This window comes from Bufo gargarizans, chromosome 2 (assembly GCF_014858855.1).
Source record: "Bufo gargarizans isolate SCDJY-AF-19 chromosome 2, ASM1485885v1, whole genome shotgun sequence".
In the NCBI taxonomy this organism is placed as follows: domain Eukaryota; kingdom Metazoa; phylum Chordata; class Amphibia; order Anura; family Bufonidae; genus Bufo; species Bufo gargarizans.
Genome location: NC_058081.1, coordinates 520,961,232 through 520,983,305, shown reverse-complemented (window position 1 = coordinate 520,983,305; position 22,074 = coordinate 520,961,232). Strand labels below are relative to the sequence as shown.

The 22,074-nt window shown below is 42.0% G+C and overlaps 1 protein-coding gene across 1 annotated transcript in view; it reads left to right on the top strand.

Annotated features, from left to right (window-relative positions):
* The window catches only part of LOC122928499 (sodium- and chloride-dependent betaine transporter-like), a 103,593-nt gene that overhangs the window by 19,724 nt on the left and 61,795 nt on the right, over positions 1-22,074 (top strand). Inside the window, exon 4 of the mRNA XM_044281394.1 lies at positions 9,642-9,782. Within this exon, the coding sequence (XP_044137329.1) occupies positions 9,642-9,782 (141 nt within the window). The remainder of the gene's footprint in view (positions 1-9,641; positions 9,783-22,074) is intronic.

The window sequence follows — 22,074 nt, the reverse complement described above, 5'->3', positions numbered from 1 at the left end:
TACACACACATACACATAAATACAGCATACAGTATATACACTACACACACATACACATAAATACAGCATACAGTATATACACTACACACACATACACACAAATACAGCATACAGTATATACACTACACACACATACCATCCAACTTTTAAAAAGCCTAAGGAGCTAAACTAAGGAATGGAAGCGCTCATCTCCAGCTCCGCCGGCAGAGCACTGGATTGGGATTCAGCCGGTAACACAATTCTCCGATCCAACTGTAATTTTAACAACCGGATCTGGAGAGTCTGAGGGAACTGGCTGAATCCCATGCCTGGGTGTTGCTGTTGAAGATTATTTATTTTATTGGTTCCAAGGAGATTACTCCTTGGAACCAATTCCAGTCAGACTTGTTACACTGGTGTCGTACTTACTGAATAAAAATCTGCTGCTGCCACCTCTTTAGGCTACTTTTACACTAGCGTCAGTGGATTCCGGCAGTCAGTTCAGTCACCAGAACTGCCTGCCGGATCCAGCAATCCGGACGCAAACCGATGCATTTGTCAGATGGATCCGTCTGACAAATGCATTGAAATACCGTATCCATCTCTCCGGTGTCATTCTGAAAATGGATCCGGTATTTTTTTTTCCACAGATTTAAAGGTCTGCGCATGCACGGACCGGATCCGTCAATGCGGCAATTTTAATGCCAGATCCGGCACTAATACATTTCAATGGAAATTTATGCCGGATCCTGGATTCTGGAAAGTGTTCAGTCTTTTTGGACGGAGATAAAACCGCAGCAAGCTGCGGTATTTTCTCCGTCCTGAAATGGCAAAAAGACTGAACTAAAGACATCCTGATGCGTCCTGAACGGAATGCTCTCCATTCGGAATGCATTAGGGTAAAACTGATCAGTTTTTTTCTGGTATTGAGCTTCTAGGACAGAACTCAATATCGGAAAAAAAAAAAAATAGTGTGAAAGTACCCTTAGGCTACATTCACACGTCAGTATTTTTCTATATCCCGAATTTCGGTCCGTTTTTTGCAGATCCGTTGTTCCTGAAAATGTTTCCGTATGTCATTTGTTTTTTGTGGATCCGCAAAAAACGGAAACATGTATAAATTTCACAAAGCAAATAAAGTTGTTTGGATTTCTTTGAAAATTATATATATTTTTTAAGTGAATAAGTGATTTCTGTGGGCAGGATTTAATTTCCAGGAACGGATTCCGCATAAAACGGATGACATGCGTAATGACATACGAATGTCTTCCGTTTTTTGCGGAACCATTGACTTTGTATTGTACCAGGATCCGATTTTTGCGGAAAAGAATAGGACAAGTTTTATATTTAATCGGACATGCGGAACGGAACAACGGAAACGGACAGCACACATTGTGTTGTCCGATTTTTTCCAGGACCCATTGAAAATGAATGGGTCCAGAACTGGTCCTGATCTGTTCCGCAAAAAACGGAACAGATCAGGAAAGAAAAAACGGACGTGTGAATGGACCCTTATTCTATTAGAGCAGTGGTGTGGAAATGTTGTAGGCAAACTTTCCAACAATGTATCCAAGGAAGGCCTAGGTGCACTATTAGAAGCAGCAGTACATCCTCCCTATACTATTCCGATCTGGCGAGTGAACATTACAGTAAAACTCTCAGACGTGCCCTGAACAAAGCAGCACCCCCTACACTCTACATAGCTGCAACCTTGATGCACACCTCAACAATGTCTTCAGCAGTTCTCCAGGCAGGCAGAACATCTGAGGAGAAAGTCACATACTTTATGTCAGCTGATGTTCTCCATTATATTCATGCTGAAAACCTACAGCTCTGGCTTTCACCTAACCAGGCTAGCCTGTTTTACATTCTCTGATCCCTACACTTAGTCCAAAACGACTCTCTTCTTCTCAACCTACTACCTACATTTTTGATCCTATTTCCTTCTATTTCTCTCCCCTTTGGAGTAATCTTTTATTGATTTTCATATATTTTGGACTTAAATTTTTTTTCAAAGAGGATCTTTCACCGGTCCTGACATTACCATACTGCGATTGGCCAGCCCACAGCCAGGGAGAAGGAGGCGCCTTTTGAGAAACACAGCCGTCTGCTCCTCCTTGTAACAATGGTATGGGTTTACATACCAGTGGGGGAACGGAGCAGTGCATAAGAAAAAATAATAAGCGATATCACATGCCATCCGTATGCCCTACCCTACCAGGTATTTATATGGTAATATCAGGACCAGTGAAAGGTCCAACTTTAAGTTGTTTAGTTTTAGTTTTTTTATTACAAATGTGCTTTGTCTGGCTTCTGCAGCTTCAGTCCATAGCAGGCTGCAGAATGCCGTTCTGTGATTAATCTATCATACTGGGTATCTGACAGTTTGGTTTCCAGTTGAAAGCTTTGAATAGCACATCATTAAAGGAGAGCTTTTAGCTGAGTGAAGTGGGCTCAGGCAGCTCTGGTCAGCTAATTCCTGACATAGCACATCGGTAAGTGCTGTGCCAGGATTTAGCCAAAATCAGGAGGCACAGGCAGGAGCAGTGATCCGTACAGCAGGAGCAGCAGCCACATTCCACCAGTACAATGGAATCACCGCTGACATGTCTGATTCTAGAGCTCTTAGGAGATCTGAAGTCATAGGCGTGCGCAGCCTGTTGCATTAGGGTGTGCACCCTAAAGCACAAACACACATGCCGCGTGCGCATGTGTATGCATGTATATATATTATATACACATATACACATATATATATATACACAAATACACTCTGTATACATACATACAGACCCGCACTCATATAATTATTAATATAAGCAAACATTTAAAAACTGTATAAAAACATTTTTTTATTAATAAAATGTATTTAATTAAATAAAATGCTGCAGCCTGCAGCCTCATGAAGGGAGAATAAATCATTTTTAAACTTACTTACTCTACCTGGCTGCTGCCTGGAACCTATTCTGGGAAAAAAATGCTGGGCTCTGCTCTGGCACTGCGCTGTGACTCGGCCGGGCCTCACCCTAGCGTTGCCGTGACTCCGCCTCTGTGTACGTTACAGGGGAGGTCTGGAGAAGGAGCAAGTCTGTCCTTCTCTATGTGGCGCTTCCGCTCGCATAGTGAAGGATCGGATAAGGACAAACAACACGGCAGACGGCAGTGCCGCAGCACGAAGGTGACAGAACCTCAATTTTGAGGCTTGATTAGGGTGTTCTCAGGCACACCCGGCACACCCCGTGCGCACGCCTATGTCTGAAGTTCATCTGCCGGTTTCTTTAGTAAAAAGGAAAAATCCATTAATAAAGTATATTAGAAAAATTATTGCTAGGACATTTGCAACATTTTTAAATGAAATTGTTTAAAAGTTTAGTTCCTTTTAAGTATTATAGTTGCAGTGAGCACTTTTCTAATGTGCCTTTTTCTCCCAAAAAACTGTAGTAAAGCTACTGCAGTTAATAAGAGTGCAATAAGTGTATTTTTCAGCATCTCTGGCAGAGTATATTTTGGCCACAGGCATTGTGCAAATCTGTTTCAAAGCTTCTACAGTGTAAGTGCAAATAAGCATATTTTCCAGTATCACCATTGGCATATATTTCTGCCACAGATGTTGAACAATTGCGCTTTTTTTATGACTGTTGAAAATGGTTTTCGAAATTCTGTTTAGCACAGACTAGTATGCCTAACCTGAAACACTGGTTTGCTCGCCCACTGTTTTTGGCGGCGATGCTGCACCACTGCAATGAGGCCAGTAATTTCTGACACCTCCACATTTGGGTCGGTCTGGTTCCCACACCACCTCCTCCACATGCTCCTCAATTGAGATCCTCCCAACAGAAACAGGGCAGAGAGTTGCATCCACTCCTCCTCGCTCCTTTCATGTGGGTAAACTGAAGAGTTGCTATGCTGTCTTACAACTGACTAGCCTGGGCGAGAGAAGCCACACAGCAGGTCAATTACTGCCAACCATCTTCTAGTGTACATAACATAACAGAAATACATAACATGATATAACATAGCAGAACATAACATTTGCAGACACACCCATGTCTGGGGTACTGCAGGGACAACAGCTGCATTAAAAATGTCATACCTCTAATATTTACAGTGTTCAGCATAAATGAGTACACCCCAATAGATGTGTCAGAAAACCTTTAGTTTCCTTTCAGAATCAACATTTTCTATGGGATACCATACTACACAATACTCCCACAAGTGTGGGCCAAAAAAAAATTTGATCATGTTACAAAAATGAGTACACTCCAATGAACATAGCAAGCCGCATGCTTGATTGTTTATGTGATGACAAGCATATGAACGTGAAGGAAGTTGTTTTAGGTGCCACGCCAACCTGAAGCAAATCAGTAAACTAATACACATCCCCTAAACAATCAGGTTCAGTCAAACCTGGAATGTGCCCTTTCTTTGACACATATCCCCTTCCCTAACCCAATAGACTTCTGGAGGGGAAGATTGGGGCAATGTCCAGAACTGGCTTAGTTTGCTATTGGTGGAATGAATTTTTGTATCATTTGGTCAGACAATGACCCAGATTTACTAATGTGTCCGCACCTAAAGTCTGTCTAAAAAGTAGAACATCTAGGATTTCTACACTCAGCATGGGAACATGGCTTATCAAAAAAAGGAGGAGCTCTTTGAGAAATGGATGGAGCCTAATATGAGCCATTTTGCACTTAATTTCAAACTAAGCCACCCAATAGTTGGAACAAGGTCAGAAAAAAAGTATGTGTCCTTGCACCACATTTATTAACCAGCCTGAGGCCCTTTGAAAGATCTGTTGCAAGTCTAGACAGCCTGGCTAAGCTTACACCAATCTTTGCAATTAGTAAATCTGGGCCAATGCTTTTTCCAATACTACAATGCATGTATAAAAGCCAGCAGACATCTGCCCAGTAATAGACAATTTTTGGAACTTTTTTTAATTTAAAAAGCAGGACAAATGTGACAGGGCAGCGAGTTTTACACCATCAACCATGCATTTACCTTTAACTACATATGTCAGTGTCACTCCCACATTATTTACTATTGCTGCATTTGTGTTAAAGAACTTGAAAACTAAAATAAATAAAAAAAGGAAAAATAAGAGAGAAAGACAAAAGAAAAAAATATGAGTCCCAGGAGAGCTCAGAGTTTTATACACAACTTTTAAAATTTTTAGGGCAATCTGAGCACTTTCAATTCAGATTTTATTTATAGATATTTGAATCAAATCTTCATTAGAATCGGACCTAAAATGAATATGTCTGCTCTGTGCCAAAGGTGAAGATAAAATGAAGGATACTAGAGTGTTTCCATATAAATGAGCATAAAATTTATTATAAGAATGAAGTTCAAGGTACAACGCGTTTCGGAGACAAGCAATCTGCGTCTCCTTCTGCAACATGTTATTGTCAGGGTCATATTGTTGTATGACTGTGACGTGGTTGCCGTGCAGACTGGTTGCCTGTGGCAACGTGTTGTCGGTTTGCACATGCATATTCCCTGTGGTTTGGTGAGCAAGGGGTTAATCCTTTAGCTAGTGGGGATTTAGGTGTGGCCACTGGCTTGACTTTATCTGTGGCTTCCTGGTTGGAGGCAGTGGTTCTCCAGCCTTGTTTGGTGATGGAGCTCTGCTCCGTTCCTGGGTGATTCTGCCCAGTCCTTGAGGGTCACCTTGTTGTACATAAATTGTCTTCCTTTTGTATGCTCCTTTTACCCTACCTCACTTGTATGTTAGGTGTGGGTTTATGTTCAGGGTGTGTTGTACGTCTTGATTGTTGTTGCATGTCTGGGCTGTTGTTGGTGTTTTTGTCCCTGCATGTATGTAAGACGTTTTCCCTGTGTGTTGTGTCCTCCGGAAGGGGGTTGGTTTCCCGGAGGGGTGAACCACAAGCCTGTATGCAGTGCTGCTTGGGGCTGCAATGCACCTTGCGGCATGGGGGTCCTGGAGGAGTCTGGTGTGCTGGATACCTGTGTGAGTTGCTGGTACTGCGTCCTGTTTGGTGTTAGGGCTCCTGTATATACAGTGGAGGAAATAATTATTTGACCCCTCACTGATTTTGTAAGTTTGTCCAATGACAAAGAAATGAAAAGTCTCAGAACAGTATCATTTCAATGGTAGGTTTATTGTAACAGTGGCAGATAGCACATCAAAAGGAAAATCGAAAAAATAACTTTAAATAAAAGATAGCAACTGATTTGCATTTCATTGAGTGAAATAAGTATTTGAACCCTCTAACAAAAAAAGACTTAATACTTGGTGGAAAAACCCTTGTTTGCAAGCACAGAGGTCAAACGTTTCTTGTAATTGATGACCAAGTTTGCGCACATTTTAGGAGGAATGTTGGTCCACTCCTCTTTGCAGATCATCTCTAAATCCCTAAGGTTTCGAGGCTGTCTCTGTGCAACTCTGAGCTTGAGCTCCCTCCATAGGTTTTCGATTGGATTAAGGTCCGGAGACTGACTAGGCCACTCCATGACCTTAATGTGCTTCTTCTTGAGCCACTCCTTTGTTGCCTTTGCTGTATGTTTTGGGTCATTGTCGTGCTGGAACACCCATCCACGACCCATTTTCAGTTTCCTGGCAGAGGGAAGGAGGTTGTCGCTCAGGATTTCACGATACATGGCTCCGTCCATTTTCCCGTTTATGCGAATAAGTTGTCCTGTGCCCTTAGCAGAAAAACACCCCCAAAGCAAAATGTTTCCACCCCCATGCTTGACGGTGGGGACGGTGTTTTGGGGGTCATAGGCAGCATTTTTCTTCCTCCAAACACAGCGAGTTGAGTTAATGCCAAAGAGCTCTATTTTGGTCTCATCAGACCACAGCACCTTCTCCCAGTCACTCTCTGAATCATTCAGGTGTTCATTGGCAAACTTCAGACGGGCCTGCACATGTGCCTTCCTGAGCAGGGGGACCTTGCGAGCCCTGCAGGATTTTAATCCATTGCGGTGTAATGTGTTTCCAATGGTTTTCTTGGTGACTGTGGTCCCTGCTAATTTGAGGTCATTAACTAACTCCTCCCGTGTAGTTCTAGGATGCTTTTTCACCTTTCTCAGAACCATTGACACCCCACGAGGTGAGATCTTGCGTGGAGCCCCAGAGCGAGGTCGATTGATGGTCATTTTGTGCTCCTTCCATTTTCGAACAATCGCACCAACAGTTGTCACCTTCTCTCCCAGCTTCTTGCTAATGGTTTTGTAGCCCATTCCAGCCTTGTGCAGGTCTACAATTTTGTCTCTGACATCCTTGGACAGCTCTTTGGTCTTTCCCATGTTGGAGAGTTTGGAGTCTGCTTGATTGATTGATTCTGTGGACAGGTGTCTTTTATACAGGTGACTAGTTAAGACAGGTGTCCTTAATGAGGGTGACTAATTGAGTAGAAGTGTCTAACCACTCTGTGGGAGCCAGAACTCTTAATGGTTGGTAGGGGTTCAAATACTTATTTCACTCAATGAAATGCAAATCAGTTGCTATCTTTTATTTAAAGTTATTTTTTCGATTTTCCTTTTGATGTGCTATCTGCCACTGTTACAATAAACCTACCATTGAAATGATACTGTTCTGAGACTTTTCATTTCTTTGTCATTGGACAAACTTACAAAATCAGTGAGGGGTCAAATAATTATTTCCGCCACTGTATAAACAGGTTCCAGTCGTGGAGACTTCAGCAGGTAAGTGTGTTGTCTTGTGTTCTTACCTGCCGATTCTCTTGCTGTGTATGGTCTCTCCTTTTCCCTGCTTCTTGGTCTTTAGAGACTCCTGTTCTTCCATGTCTTGGATAAACAGGATGTCTCTCCCCTGCTCCTCTGTAAGGGATTCTCAGGGCGACTCAGGGTCCCAGGTTTACAGGGTATGAGCCGTCCTACTATTGGGGTCCGCTCATACAGTGAGGAGTTAGGGAGAGGATTAGGGACGCTATAGGAGGTGACCTGCTTCCCTTTTCCTGGCTTCTTGGCCTAGCAGCTATCCTTTATCCTGTTACATTGTACGGTGGGGGGGGGGGGGGGTTCCTCACTTCCCACTGTGACAGATATTTGCTTATGCACCACACAAAAAAATTAATAAAAGTTATCGAAATGTCTTATATACCCCAAAATGGGAACAATGAAAACTACCAGTCATCCCTCAAAAATCAAGCACTCACACAGCTCTGTGAAAAAAAACATTTTCTTTATTTTTTAATAAAAACATTTGTATTGTGCAACAGTAGTAATATATATACAGTGGATATAAAAAGTCTACACACCCCTGTTAAAATGATAATGATAAATAATTTCCGAACTTTTTCCACCTTTAATGTGACCTATAAACTCATACCCAAAAAGACTGGGTGCTGTAATAAAAAGCAAAAGGTGCTTCAACAAAGTATTAGTTTATGGGTGTGCCCACTTATGCAATCATATTTTTTTTTATATTTTTCTTACCTCTACCTAAAAGATTTCAGTTTGTTTTTCAAATGAGTTGTACAGTTTATAGGTCACATTAAAGGTGGGAAAAGTTCTGAAATGATTTATCTTTGTCTCATTATTTTACAGCACAGAAACCTGATATTTTAACAGGGGTGTGTAGACCTTTTATATCCACTGTATATATATATAGTGTCGCTGTAATTGTACTGACCTAGAGAATAAAGTTATCATGTTAGGCTTTCCGATCTTCTGATCCATGAGAAGAAGAGGAAAAAAAAAAACTGGATCATTTAAAAAAAAAAGATCCTGTTGCATTCGTTGTCATCCGTATGAGCCATTTCCATCTAAGATCCGTTTTTTTAGATGGAAAAAAAGGACTGCATGCACAGAAAGAGTTAATATTAGTCAACGTCAATGCATGTCTGTTTGAATCTCCACATTCCTTCCTATCAGCACATGCTCCACTTGGTTGGGAACAAGGTCCATGTAATGGGACCAAAACACTAGTGTCGGCCATTTTCATGTACATTCATTTTTGAGCACCTTTAATAAAGACTAAAGACACCATGAAGAGGCACCGGCCTCTACATAACTTCGGTGCATCCACTGCCAGTCTAAATGTAAGATAGCTGGATTTAATTTAGACCATTTTCTACACCTAAAACAGGCGGAGAAACAGGCCCATGCCACTCCCCCCTTTTTTAGACCTGACGTGAGCAGGGAAAAGTAGCAGAATACGGCATAAATAACATTTGCGCCACAATCTGCGACAGATATATGCCAGAAAACTGCCCTATATATGATAGTACATGAGCCCCACTGTTTTCATCTAATAGAGTGCCGTGGTGTATTGATTTAATTTACTACAAATTACTCTTACCATTGAGCACCGACCAACCAATCTGGGTGCTGACCAGTTTTTTGCAAAACTGTGGCGAACACGGATGATTTTTTTGCTAAGATTTAATAACAGCATGCATGAAAATGGCTTCCAGGGACAGGGAGAAGGAATGTAGATATAGGTAGGTAGGTAGGTAAGTAGATAGATTGAATGATAGATAGATAGATAGATAGATAGATAGATAGATAGATAGATAGATAGATAGATAGTTAGATAAATAGATAGATAATAGATAAATATGATATAGATAGATAATAGATAAATATGAGAGATAGATAGATAGATAGATAGATAGATAGATAGATAGATAGATAGATAGATAGATAACCTGGTTTCTGCTCTTCTCTTGCAGGCATTGGGTACGGAACGATGATAATGTCATTTCTTGTCAATATCTACTATATAATAATACTGGCATGGTCTTTCTTTTACCTTTTCAATTCGTTTACCTCGCATTTGCCCTGGGTCAGCTGCAACCACACATGGAACACAGGTATTCATCGCTTATCTTGGAGTCAGTGGTAAGGTGCATCCCAGGGCTGCTCCCTGGAAGTGAGGGATTTAGAGGAACTATTTAGCTGGTCCTCATACTGCCATCAAGCATTATGATATGTGGACACTTGCTACACAGGAGCAGGGCCGGCTCCAGGTTCATGTGGGCCCTTGGGTGATAAAGTCTCGGTGGGTCCCCTTGTGGCATTTTGCACAGCGCATACAGCAATGAAACTGCATGTATTATAGATTAAATACTTTACACAGAGCATGCTACAGAGCGGATATGTGTGAATCAGTCTTTATGTGCCTACTGTTATTTTCTACCCAGTGTTTCAGTCCCTCAGGTCTACTCACAGATATGTGCCCCCTCACAGCAGATATCCCAAAATATGTGCTCCCTCACAGTTGATATGCCAAGATATGTGCCCCCTCACAGTTGATATGCCAAGATATGTGCCCCCTCACAGTTGATATGCCAAAATATGTGCCCCCTCACAGTTGATATGCCAAGATATGTGCCCCCTCACAGTTGATATGCCAAAATATGTGCCCCCTCACAGTAGATACGCCAAGATATGTTCCCCCCTCACAGTACATATGCCAAGATATGTGCCCCCTTCATAGTAGATATCCCAAAATATGTGCCCCCTCACAGTTGATATGCCAAGATATGTGCCCCCTTCACAGTGGTTATTCCCAGATGTGCCCCCTTCACAGGAAGTGAAAAAAACAAACAATAAATACTCCTCACCTCAATCACCTGGCTCCTCCCATGATCTGCACTCCCCATCAGCAGCAGCAGGATACTGTGACACATCGCGCTGCTGTGTAGGAGGAGCAGAGGCTTATTCCCAGCCTGCCCCGCTCCTCCTCCTACACAGATCAGCAGGACGATGTGTGAGGGCATCGTGCTGCTCCTGCTGTGGAGCTCTGGCGGCTCAATGGTGGAGCGGGGGAACAAATAGTTCCTTGTTTCAGTGGCGTGACTATCGTACAACCTTTACAGTAGTTTTGTACAGAAGTGTGCCCCCTCACAGTAGTTATGCCCACATTGTGCCCCTTTCACAGTTGTAATGCCCTATCTGTGCCCCCTTAACAGTAATAATCTCCATTGTGCCCCCTTCATAGTAATAATCCCCATTGTGCCCCTTCAGAGTAGAAATCCCCTTTGTGCCCCCTTCACAGTAATAATGCCCACTGTGCCCCCCTTCACTGTAGTAATGCCCTCTGGCTCTGTGTCCCCTCCATAGTAGAAATCCCCATTGTGCCCCCTACATATTAGTAATGCCCTCTATGCCCCCTCCAGAGTAGTAATGTCCTCTATGTCCCTTCCATAGTAGACATGCCCTCTGTGCCCCCTCCATAGTAATAAAGACCTCTGTGCCCCCTCCATAGTAATAAAGACCTCTGTGCCCCCTCCATAGTAATAAAGTCCTCTTTGCCCCCTCCATAGTAAGAAAGTCCTCTGTGACCCCTCTGTATGAAAAACAAAAAAATACAGTAACTACTCACCTTGTCTGTTCCTGAAGCTCACAGTCCTCTTTTCCCTGCAGACACAGATCGCTCTGGAGAGCACTGTGTGGGCGGAGCCTATGCAGATTACTGGGCTGCCAGCTCCGCCAACACAGGCGGGCAGTGCGATCCGTGCCTGCAGGCTAAATGCTTCACCATTCAGAGCACCGCCGGCCTGAGGGAGAGGAGGAGCGCGGGGAGCTGAGCGGTGAGTGACAGGACCCAGCTCCCTGTGCTCCAGCAATTAGCACTTCCATCTGTATTGATGGAATCGCTCATTGCTTCTGGCCTCTGGAAGCTGTGCTGTGGGCCCGAGTATGTTGGGTGCTGACGCCAGCCTTGCACAGGAGACACAGGCTGTTCAGCTGAGCAGGGGCTCCAACCATTGTTCTTGCTGTGTACTGGCAAGATTGTAATTTGCATACTTTATGTTGATAATTCACTGACATTTGTGTTGCATAGTAAGTGCTTCCTCACCCTATCAAAAATCATCTAAGGGAGCCACCCACATAACTTCTTAATTTCAGTAGCTAGTTGTTTCAGTTTTAGCCTCTGCATGTTAAACCACCTCAGCCCCCCTAGCTTAAACACCCTTAATGACCAGACCACTTTTTACAATTCTGCACTACACTACTTTCACCGTTTATTGCTCGGTCATGCAACTTACCACCCAAATGAATTTTACCTCCTTTTCTTCTCACTAATAGAGCTTTCATTTGGTGGTATTTCATTGCTGCTGACATTTTTACTTTTTTTGTTATTAATCGAAATTTAACTAAATTTTTGCAAAAAAATTCAATTTTTCACTTTCAGCTGTAAAATTTTTGAAAAAAAACGACATCTATATATACATTTTTCTCTAAATTTATTGTTCTACATGTTTTTAAAAAAAAAAATGTTTGGGTAAAAAAAAAAATGGTTTGGGTAAAAGTTATAGCGTTTACAAACTATGGTACAAACATGTGAATTTCCGCTTTTTGAAGCAGCTCTGACTTTCTGAGCACCTGTCATGTTTCCTGAGGTTCTACAATGCCCAGACAGTAGAAAACCCCCACAAATAACCCCATTTTGGAAAGAATACACCCTAAGGTATTCGCTGATGGGCATAGTGAGTTCATAGAACTTTTTATTTTTTGTCACAAGTTAGCGGAAAATGATGAATTTCTTTTTTTTTTTTTTTCTTACAAAGTCTCATATTCCACTAACTTGTGACAAAAAATAAAAACTTCCATGGACTCACTATGCCCATCATTAAATACCTTGGGGTGTCTTTTTTCCAAAACGGGGTCACTTGTGGGGTAGTTATACTGCCCTGGCATTTTAGGGGCCCAAATGTGTGCGAAGTAGTTTGAAATCAAAATGTGTAAAAAATGGCCTGTGAAATTCTAAAGGTGCTCTTTGGAATGTGGGCCCCTTTGCCCACCTAGGTTGCAAAAAAGTGTCACACATGTGGTATCGCCGTACTCAGGAGAAGTTGGGCAATGTGTTTTGGGGTGTATTTTTACATATACCCATGCTGGGTGAGATAAATATCTTGGTCAAATGCCAACTTTGTATAAAAAAAATGGGAAAAGTTGTCTTTTGCCGAGCATGGGTATATGTAAAATGACACCCCAAAACACAAACCACAAGTGACCTCATTTTGGAAAGAAGACACCCCAAGGTATTTTGTGATGGGCACAGTGAGTTTACGAGTTGAAAAAAAAAATCATCATTTTCCGCTAACTTGTAACAAAAAATAAAAAATTCTAGGAACTCGCCATGCCCCTCACGGAATACCTTGGGGTGTCTGCTTTCCAAAATGGGGTCACTTGTGGGGTAGTTATACTGCCCTGGCATTTTAGGGGCCCTAATGCGTGAGAAGTAGTTTGAAATCAAAATCTGTACAAAATGCCCTGTGAAATCCGAAAGGTGCTCTTTGGAATGTGAGCCCATTTGCCTACCTAGGCTGCAAAAAAGTGTCATACATCTGGTATCGCCGTACTCGGAAGAAGTTGGGCAATGTATTTTGGGGTGTCTTTTTACATATGCCCATGCTGGGTAAGAGAAATATCTCGGCAAAAGACAATTTTTCTCATTTTTTTATACAAAGTTGGCATTTGACCAAGATATTTATCTCACCCAGCATGTGTATATGTAAAATGACACCCCAAAAAACATTGCCCAACTTCTCCTGAGTATGGCGATACCACATGTGTGACACTTTTTTGCAGCCTAGATGCTCAAAGGGGCCCAAATTCCTTTTAGGAGGGCATTATTAGACATTTGGATCCCAGACTTTTTCTCAAGCTTTAGGGCCCCTAAAATGCCAGGGCAGTATAAATACCCACATGTGACCACATTTTGGAAAGAAGACACCCCAAGGTATTCAATGAGGGGCATGGCGAGTTCATCGAAATTTTATTTTTTTTGGCACAAGTTAGCGGACAAAAATTTCATGGACTCAATATGCTTCTCACGGAATACCTTGGGGTGTCTTCTTTCCGAAATGGGGTCACATGTGGGTTATTTATACTGCCCTGGCATTTTAGGGGCCCTAAAGCGTGAGAAGAAGTCTGGAATATAAATGTCTAAAAAATTTTACGCATTTGGATTCCATGAGTTCATGTGAGATTTTATTTTTTGACACAAGTTAGTGGAATATGAGACTTTGTAAGAAAAAACAAAAAAAATAAAAAATCTATTTCCGCTAACTTGTGCCAAAAAAATGTCTGAATTGAGCGTTACAGGGGGGTGATCAATGACAGGGAAGTGATCAGGAAGTCTATATGCGTGATCACTCCCTTGTCATTGATCACCCCCCTGTACGGCTCCATTCAGAAGTCCGTATGTGTTTTGCGTATCCGCTGTGTCCATTGATCACCCACCTGTAAGGCTTCATTCAGAGGTCTGTATGTGTTTTGCGGATCCATGGATCCATGGATCGGATCCGCAAAACACATACGGACGTCTGAATGGAGCCTTACAGGGGGATGATCAATGACAGGGGGGTGATCAGGGAGTGTATATGGGGTGATCACCCCCCTGTCATTGATCACCCCCCTGTAAGGCTCCATTCAGACGTCTGTATGTGTTTTGCGGATCCGATTCCATGGATCCGTGGATCCGTAAAACACATACGGACGTCTGAATGGAGCCTTACAGGGGGGTGATCAATGACAGGGGGGTGATCAATGACAGGGGTGATCAGGGAGTGTATATGGGTGATCACCCCCTGTCATTGATCACCCCCCCGCTGACAGGCTGTAGATCCACTCGCTTACCGGCCGATCCTGTGAACGCGCGCGCCTGTGTGCGCGCGTTCACAGGAAATCTCGCGTCTCGCGAGATGACGTGCCGATGCGTCTAGGAGGAATAAATCGACCACCGCCAGGACGCATCCCTGCGTTAGGTGGTCGTGAGGCAGTTAAGCAGTCATAACCTTTTTTAATTTTTCATTGACATGGCTGTTGATTTATGCAAGAAAAAATTTCATTTTTTTTTTTTGGTGCAGTTTCAGAGTACATATAAATTAATTTGCAATTTTTTTTTCATTGCAGATATACAGGGAGTGCAGAATTATTAGGCAAGTTGTATTTTTGAGGATTAATTTTATTATTGAACAACAACCATGTTCTCAATGAACCCAAAAAACTCATTAATATCAAAGCTGAATATTTTTGGAAGTAGTTTTTAGTTTGTTTTTAGTTTTAGCTATTTTAGGGGGATATCTGTGTGTGCAGGTGACTATTACTGTGCATAATTATTAGGCAACTTAACAAAAAACAAATATATACCCATTTAAATTATTTATTTTTACCAGTGAAACCAATATAATATCAACATTCACAAATATACATTTCTGACATTCAAAAACAAAACAAAAACAAATCAGTGACCAATATAGCCACTTTTCTTTGCAAGGACACTCAAAAGCCTGCCATCCATGGATTCTGTCAGTGTGTTGATCTGTTCACCATCAACATTGCGTGCAGCAGCAACCATAGCCTCCCAGACACTGTTCAGAGAGGTGTACTGTTTTCCCTCCTTGTAAATCTCACATTTGATGATGGACCACAGGTTCTCAATGGGGTTCAGATCAGGTGAACAAGGAGGCCATGTCATTAGATTTTCTTCTTTTATACCCTTTCTTGCCAGCCACGCTGTGGAGTACTTGGACGCGTGTGATGGAGCATTGTCCTGCATGAAAATCATGTTTTTCTTGAAGGATGCAGACTTCTTCCTGTACCACTGCTTGAAGAAGGTGTCTTCCAGAAACTGGCAGTAGGACTGGGAGTTGAGCTTGACTCCGAAAAGGCCCCACAAGCTCATCTTTGATGATACCAGCCCAAACCAGTACTCCACCTCCACCTTGCTGGCGTCTGAGTCGGACTGGAGCTCTCTGCCCTTTACCAATCCAGCCACAGGCCCATCCATCTGGCCCATCAAGACTCACTCTCATTTCATCAGTCCATAAAACCTTAGAAAAATCAGTCTTGAGATATTTCTTGGCCCAGTCTTGACGTTTCAGCTTGTGTGTCTTGTTCAGTGGTGGTCGTCTTTCAGCCTTTCTTACCTTGGCCATGTCTCTGAGTATTGCACACCTTGTGCTTTTGGGCACTCCAGTGATGTTGCAGCTCTGAAATATGGCCAAACTGGTGGCAAGTGGCATCTTGGCAGCTGCACGCTTGACTTTTCTCAGTTCACGGGCAGTTATTTTGCGCCTTGGTTTTTCCACACGCTTCTTGCGACCCTGTTGACTATTTGGAATGAAACGCTTGATTGTTCGATGATCACGCTTCAGAAGCTTTGCAATTTTAAGAGTGCTGCATCCCTCTGCAAGATATCTCACTATTTTTGACTTTTCTGAGCCTGTCAAGTCCTTCTTTTGACCCATTTTGCCAAAGGAAAGGAAGTTGCCTAATAATTATGCACACCTGATATAGGGTGTTGATGTCATTAGACCACACCCCTTCTCATTACAGAGATGCACATCACCTAATATGCTTAATTGGTAGTAGGCTTTCGAGCCTATACAGCTTGGAGTAAGACAACATGCATAAAGAGGATGATGTGGTCAAAATACTCATTTGCCTAATAATTCTGCACTCCCTGTAGATAGGTATATTTTTTACTTTATTTTTTTTACTGTACATATTTCACACTGAATAACCTGAGTTGTTCAGGTTATTTCGGTCATGTGGATATCTATTAATAGTGTCAAAGTGTAACTTTTTTTTTTTTTTATGTAAAGTGTGTGCAATTAAAAAAGTTGCAAGATTTTATAAAAAAAAAATTATACTTTATATTGTATTGGCATACTCCTTTATGTTAATACATTATGCTCTGTGTTTCTATGGCACAGGCTATGATTAGAGCAGCAGTAGTGTGCTCTAAAAGCAGGGTTACTGAACTTGCAGTTCTGGGGTCCGTTTTTTAGATTCCCAGGGATGATTGCAGTGCGCTCACCCGACCTCCGATCAGGTCACTGGGACCCAAACAGAGGGTGAAATCCCCTTTGATCATGCTGTTGTCACAGACTGTGGCATTCAAATGATTAAAGGGTAGCTGTCATGTTTGCAACTAAAAAAATCAATTTTAGCATATGTTACTGCTGCAGCAGCATTATGCATAAAGCAATCTTTAGTTTCTTCACTTACCACAGTTTTTTTTATAGTTGTCCCCTTAATTACGGCTGTTTTAAATCCTACATTATGAGGATCTTCTCAAGATGGCTCCTCTGCCAGTTCTCTAAGGCCAAAACTGCTTTCCCTCAGGTCACATACAAACTTGCTGTAGCCAGCAGCTCCCTGCCAGCCAATCAGATTGGATTACTGAGAGACACGCCTTCTCACTCTGAAGCCTAATGCAGGCATGCAGTGTGAAGGACCGCCTCTCTGTCTTCCTAGCTGGAGACAGATGAACCATAGCAACTGTCTTTTAAGGGAGCAGTGGAAAGGGACAGAGGACATTAATGAAAGCTGTTATTATAAGGTAATTACAGATCTTTTGACAATCATTGACAGACTAACTCAGGTATACATGCCTATAGCTCTAATAAACTAGCAAATAAAAAATAAAAAATGACAGTTATCCTTTAACGAGTTGGGATTGGAGATACCTCTGACCCTGGCTGTAGAGCAAAAGGAAGCTCTAAGAACCAGAGCTCTTAGTTACAGTTCATTCGTAGAGCAGGAGTGTTCACAGAAGCTCTGTGCTCCCTCTAAAACAGCCATGACAAAAGACAGTGGGTCGTCCTTAAGAGGTTAAAAATCATCAGGCTTTTCTTTTTAATTTACAACCTATAACAATACCTACCGTATGCTGTTTTCTTTGCAGAGGCACTATGAATAGTTTTAGGGTGGTTTTGCACATAGTTTTCTGTTACTTTTATCTTTGTTGTTTTCACACCTTTGTCACATTTTTTTTTTTTTTACTTTTTTATACACTATGCACTACAAAGAATGTTTTCATTATGTTTTTTTACATTGCATTAGCTTTTTTGTCAAAACGCTGCATTATCTAAGTATTTTTCTGCTGTTTTCCCTAAGGCATCTCTATAGGAATCGAAAAATGCAAGAATAAAAGCATGTTTAAAATGTACAGCATAAAAGCAGGTGGAAAAACACAGTAAAAGTGTATGGTATATTTTACACACAAACAAAATTGTGTGTGAAAGAAACCTAAAGGGAGTCTGTTACCTACTTTACACATACAGTGGGATGCGAAAGTTTGGGCAACCTTGTTAATCGTTATGATTTTCCTGTATAAATCGTTGGTTGTTACCATAAAAAACTGTCAGTTAAAGAGGACCTTTCACCGATTATTACACTGTGAACTAAGTATACAGACATTCAGAGCGGCGCCCGGGGATCTCACTGCACTTACTATTATCCTTGGGCGCCGCTCCGTTCTCCTGCTATTCCTTCCAGTATCTCCGGCCACTAAGTTATAGTAGGCAGAGATTTCAGTCACTAAGTTATAGTAGGCGGAGTCTGCCCGTGTTCTGCTTTAGCGCTGGCCAATTAAAGCGCAGAGCTCACAGTCTGGGAGGTTATTTTCTCCCAGGCTGTGAGCTCTGCAATGCGATTGGCCAGCGCTACAGAAGAACAAGGGCAGACTCCGCCTACTATAACTTAGTGAGCGGAGATACCGGGGGCATAGCAGGACAACAGAGCGGCGCCCGGGGATAATAGTAAGTGCAGTAAGATCTCCGGGTGCCGCTCTACATGTCTGTATACTTAGTTCACATTGTAATAATCGGTGAAAGGTCCTCTTTAAATATATCATGTAGGAGACACACACAGTGACATTTGAGAAGTGAAATGAAGTTTATTGGATTTACAGAAAGTGTGCTATAACTGTTTAAACAAAATTAGGCAGGTGCATAAATTTGGGCACCACAAAAAAAATAAAAATGAAATCAATATTTAGTAGATCCTCCTTTTCCAGAAATTGCAGCCTCTAAACGCTTCCTGTAGGTTCCAATGAGAGTCTGGATTCTGGTTGAAGGTATTTTGGACCATTCCTCTTTACAAAACATCTTTAGTTGATTCAGGTTTGATGGCTTCCGAGCATGGACAGCTCTCTTTAAGTCACACCACAGATTTTCAATTATATTCAGGTCTGGGGACTGAGATGGCCATTCCAGAACGTTGTACTTGTTCCTCTGCATAAATTTCCTAGTGGATTTTGAGCAGAGTTTAGGGTCGTTGTCTTGTTGAAAGATCCAGCTCCGGTGCAGCTTCAGCTTTGTCACTGATTCCTGGACATTGGTCTCCAGAATCTGCTGATACTGAGTGGAATCCATGCGTCCCTCAACTTTGACAAGATTCCCAGTCCCTGCACTGGCCACACAGCCCCACAGCATGATGGAACCACCACCATTTGTTACTGTAGGTAGCAGGTGTTTTTCTTGGAATGCTGAGTTCTTTTTCCTCCATGCATAACGCCCCTTGTTATGGCCAAATAACTCAATTTTAGTTTCATCAGTCCACAGCACCTTTTTCCAAAATGAAGCTGGCTTGTCCAAATGTGCTTTAGCCCACCTCAAGCGGCACTTTTTGTGCTGTGGGCGGAGAAAAGGCTTCCTCTGCATCACTCTCGCATACAGCATCTCCTTGTGTAAAGTGCGCCGAATGGTTGAACGATGCACAGTGACTCCATCTGCAGCAAGATGATGTTGTAGGTCTTTGGTGCTGGTCTGTGGGTTGACTCTGACTGTTCTCACCATTCGTCGCCTCTGTCTATCCGAGATTTTTCTTGGTCTGCCACTTCGAGCCTTAACTTGAACTGAGCCTGTGGTCTTCCATTTCCTCAATATGTTCCTAACTGTGGAAACAGACGGCTGAAATCTCTGAGACAGCTTTCTGTATCCTTCCCCTAAACCATGATGGTGAACAATCTTTGTCTTCAGGTCATTTGACAGTTGTTTTGAGGCCCCCATGTTGCTACTCTTCAGAGAAAATTAAAAGAGGAGGGAAACTTACAATTGACCCCCTTAAATGATCTTTCTCATAATTGGATTCACCTGTGTATGTAGGTCAGGGGTCACTGAGCTTACCAAGCCAATTTGAGTTCCAATAATTAGTTCTAAAGGTTTTGGAATCAATAAAATGACAACAGTGCCCAAATCTATGCACCTGCCTAATTTTGTTTAAACAATTATAGCACACTTTCTGTAAATCCAATAAACTTCATTTCACTTCTCAAATATCACTGTGTGTGTCTCCTATATGATATATTTAACTGACATTTTTTATCGTAACAACCAACGATTTATACAGGAAAATCATGACGATTAACAAGGTTGCCCAAACTTTCGCATCCCACTGTATTAGGGAGAGTTCACATCCCTGTTTCATTTTCCATTAGGGTCCATTCACATGTCCGCAAGTGTTTTTTTGCGGTCCGCGCATGGCAAGCACTATAATGGGAATTTATTTTCTTGTCCATGTCTGCGGACAAGAATAGGACATATTCTATTTTTTTGCGGGGCCACGGAACGGAAGTGCGGATGTGGACAGTACACTGTGTGCTGTCCGTATCTTTTGCGGCCCCATTGCAAATGAATGGGTCCGCACCCGTTCCTCAAAATTGCGGGACGGATGAGGACCAATTCTGCGGACGTGTGAATGGGCCCTTAATCTAATCTGTCAGAAGTAGAGAAAAAATAAAACATGAGATACAGTAAAAATAAAATAAAAATCCTTGTTATGCAAAGGATCAGTTTTTTTACAGGAACCCGTGTTTTATTTTTTCTCTTCCGTCTGAGATCATTTTTTTTTTTACAAAAATAGCACTGCATGCAGGACTTTTTTTCATAAAAAAAAACTGATCTCAGACTGAAATGGCTCAAATGGAGGCAAACTGATGCAACAGGATCCAATTTTACAAGATCCAGTTTTTTCTTCTTCTGACGAATCAGAACAGAAAATGAAACGGTCATTGTCCTGTAGTAAAGGGATTGTCTCAGGGCAGTTTATCATGTAGACAAAAGTTAATACTAGACACTTACTAATGTATTGTTATTGTCCATATTGTCTCCTTTGTTGGCTTGATTCCTTTTTTCCATCGCATTATACACAGCTCGTTATGACCACCCTGCAATCCATCAGCGGCGGCCGTGCTTGCACACTATAGGAAAAAGCAACTGTCTATGTGAGCTCCCGTGGTTCTGGCCACCAGAGAGGCTGGCGACTTTTCCTATAGTGTGCAAGCACGGCTACCACTGCTGGATTTCACTGTTGTCATAACCATGGAAACATAACAATGGATAATGAAAAAATGAATCAAGCCAGCAAAGGCTGTGACAATTACAATAAATTAGTAAGTGCCTTGTATTAACTTTGTCTACATGATAAATGCCATCTGCTGAAGTGACACAACCCCTTTAACAGATCATACTTTTCTTTTGATTTTCTGTATATCTGATGTTGAAAAAAAATAATAAGATTGATGATACGGGCATAATGTGGCTCAGTAGTTAGCACTGGTGCCAGGGCTAAACTGGGAATTTAAAGTGGCCTTAGGAAAAAAAAAAAAAAAAAAGTTGTAGGTCGGTGCAAATTAACAGAAGGCATGGCCAGCATAAGTAGGCGGGCAGCAATATATTCCCAAATGCCTTTCATTAGTTATAATGGCTTATTTTGTCTGGGGACCAATCATCAGGGGAAACGAAATGGCCGCTGTCCTATTAGTACACACAAAACCTGTCCTAATCACACAGAAGGACAAAATACTTCATAACACTGAGGTAAAGAGCTGCCTCACCCTCCTCTGTGCTCTGCTCGGCAGGAATTATGATCCTGAATACAGCTAATAAGATCTTCAGCTGAATCTCTGTAGGAATGGAGGTCATGAGGAGACATAAAGTACACAGAGGAGGATGAGGGTGAAGCTAATGAGCAGCAGCACTTGTATGCAGTCTTCATTACCACAGCCCCACATTACCACAGTCTGTCCTGTCCGTTCCTCTCTGTACTTCATGTCTCCTCATGAACTCCATTCTTCCAGAGAGAAGGCAGCTCTTTGGCTCAGAGTTCAGAAGTAACTTGTCCTCCTGTGTGATTAGGAAAGGATTTGTGTGTACTAATAGAATGGCGGCCATTTTATTTCCCCTGATGATTGCTCCCCTAGACAAAATGAGCCATTTTAACTAATGAAAGGTATTTGGGAATATATTTATAATAAAGCAATATTTTGGTATTTAACCCCTTTAAGGGACGGTGCTGCTCTCGTGGAATCCACAAACAAAAGTTAAGCCCGATGCCACATCCTTCCTCCAATACTCCTTCCTT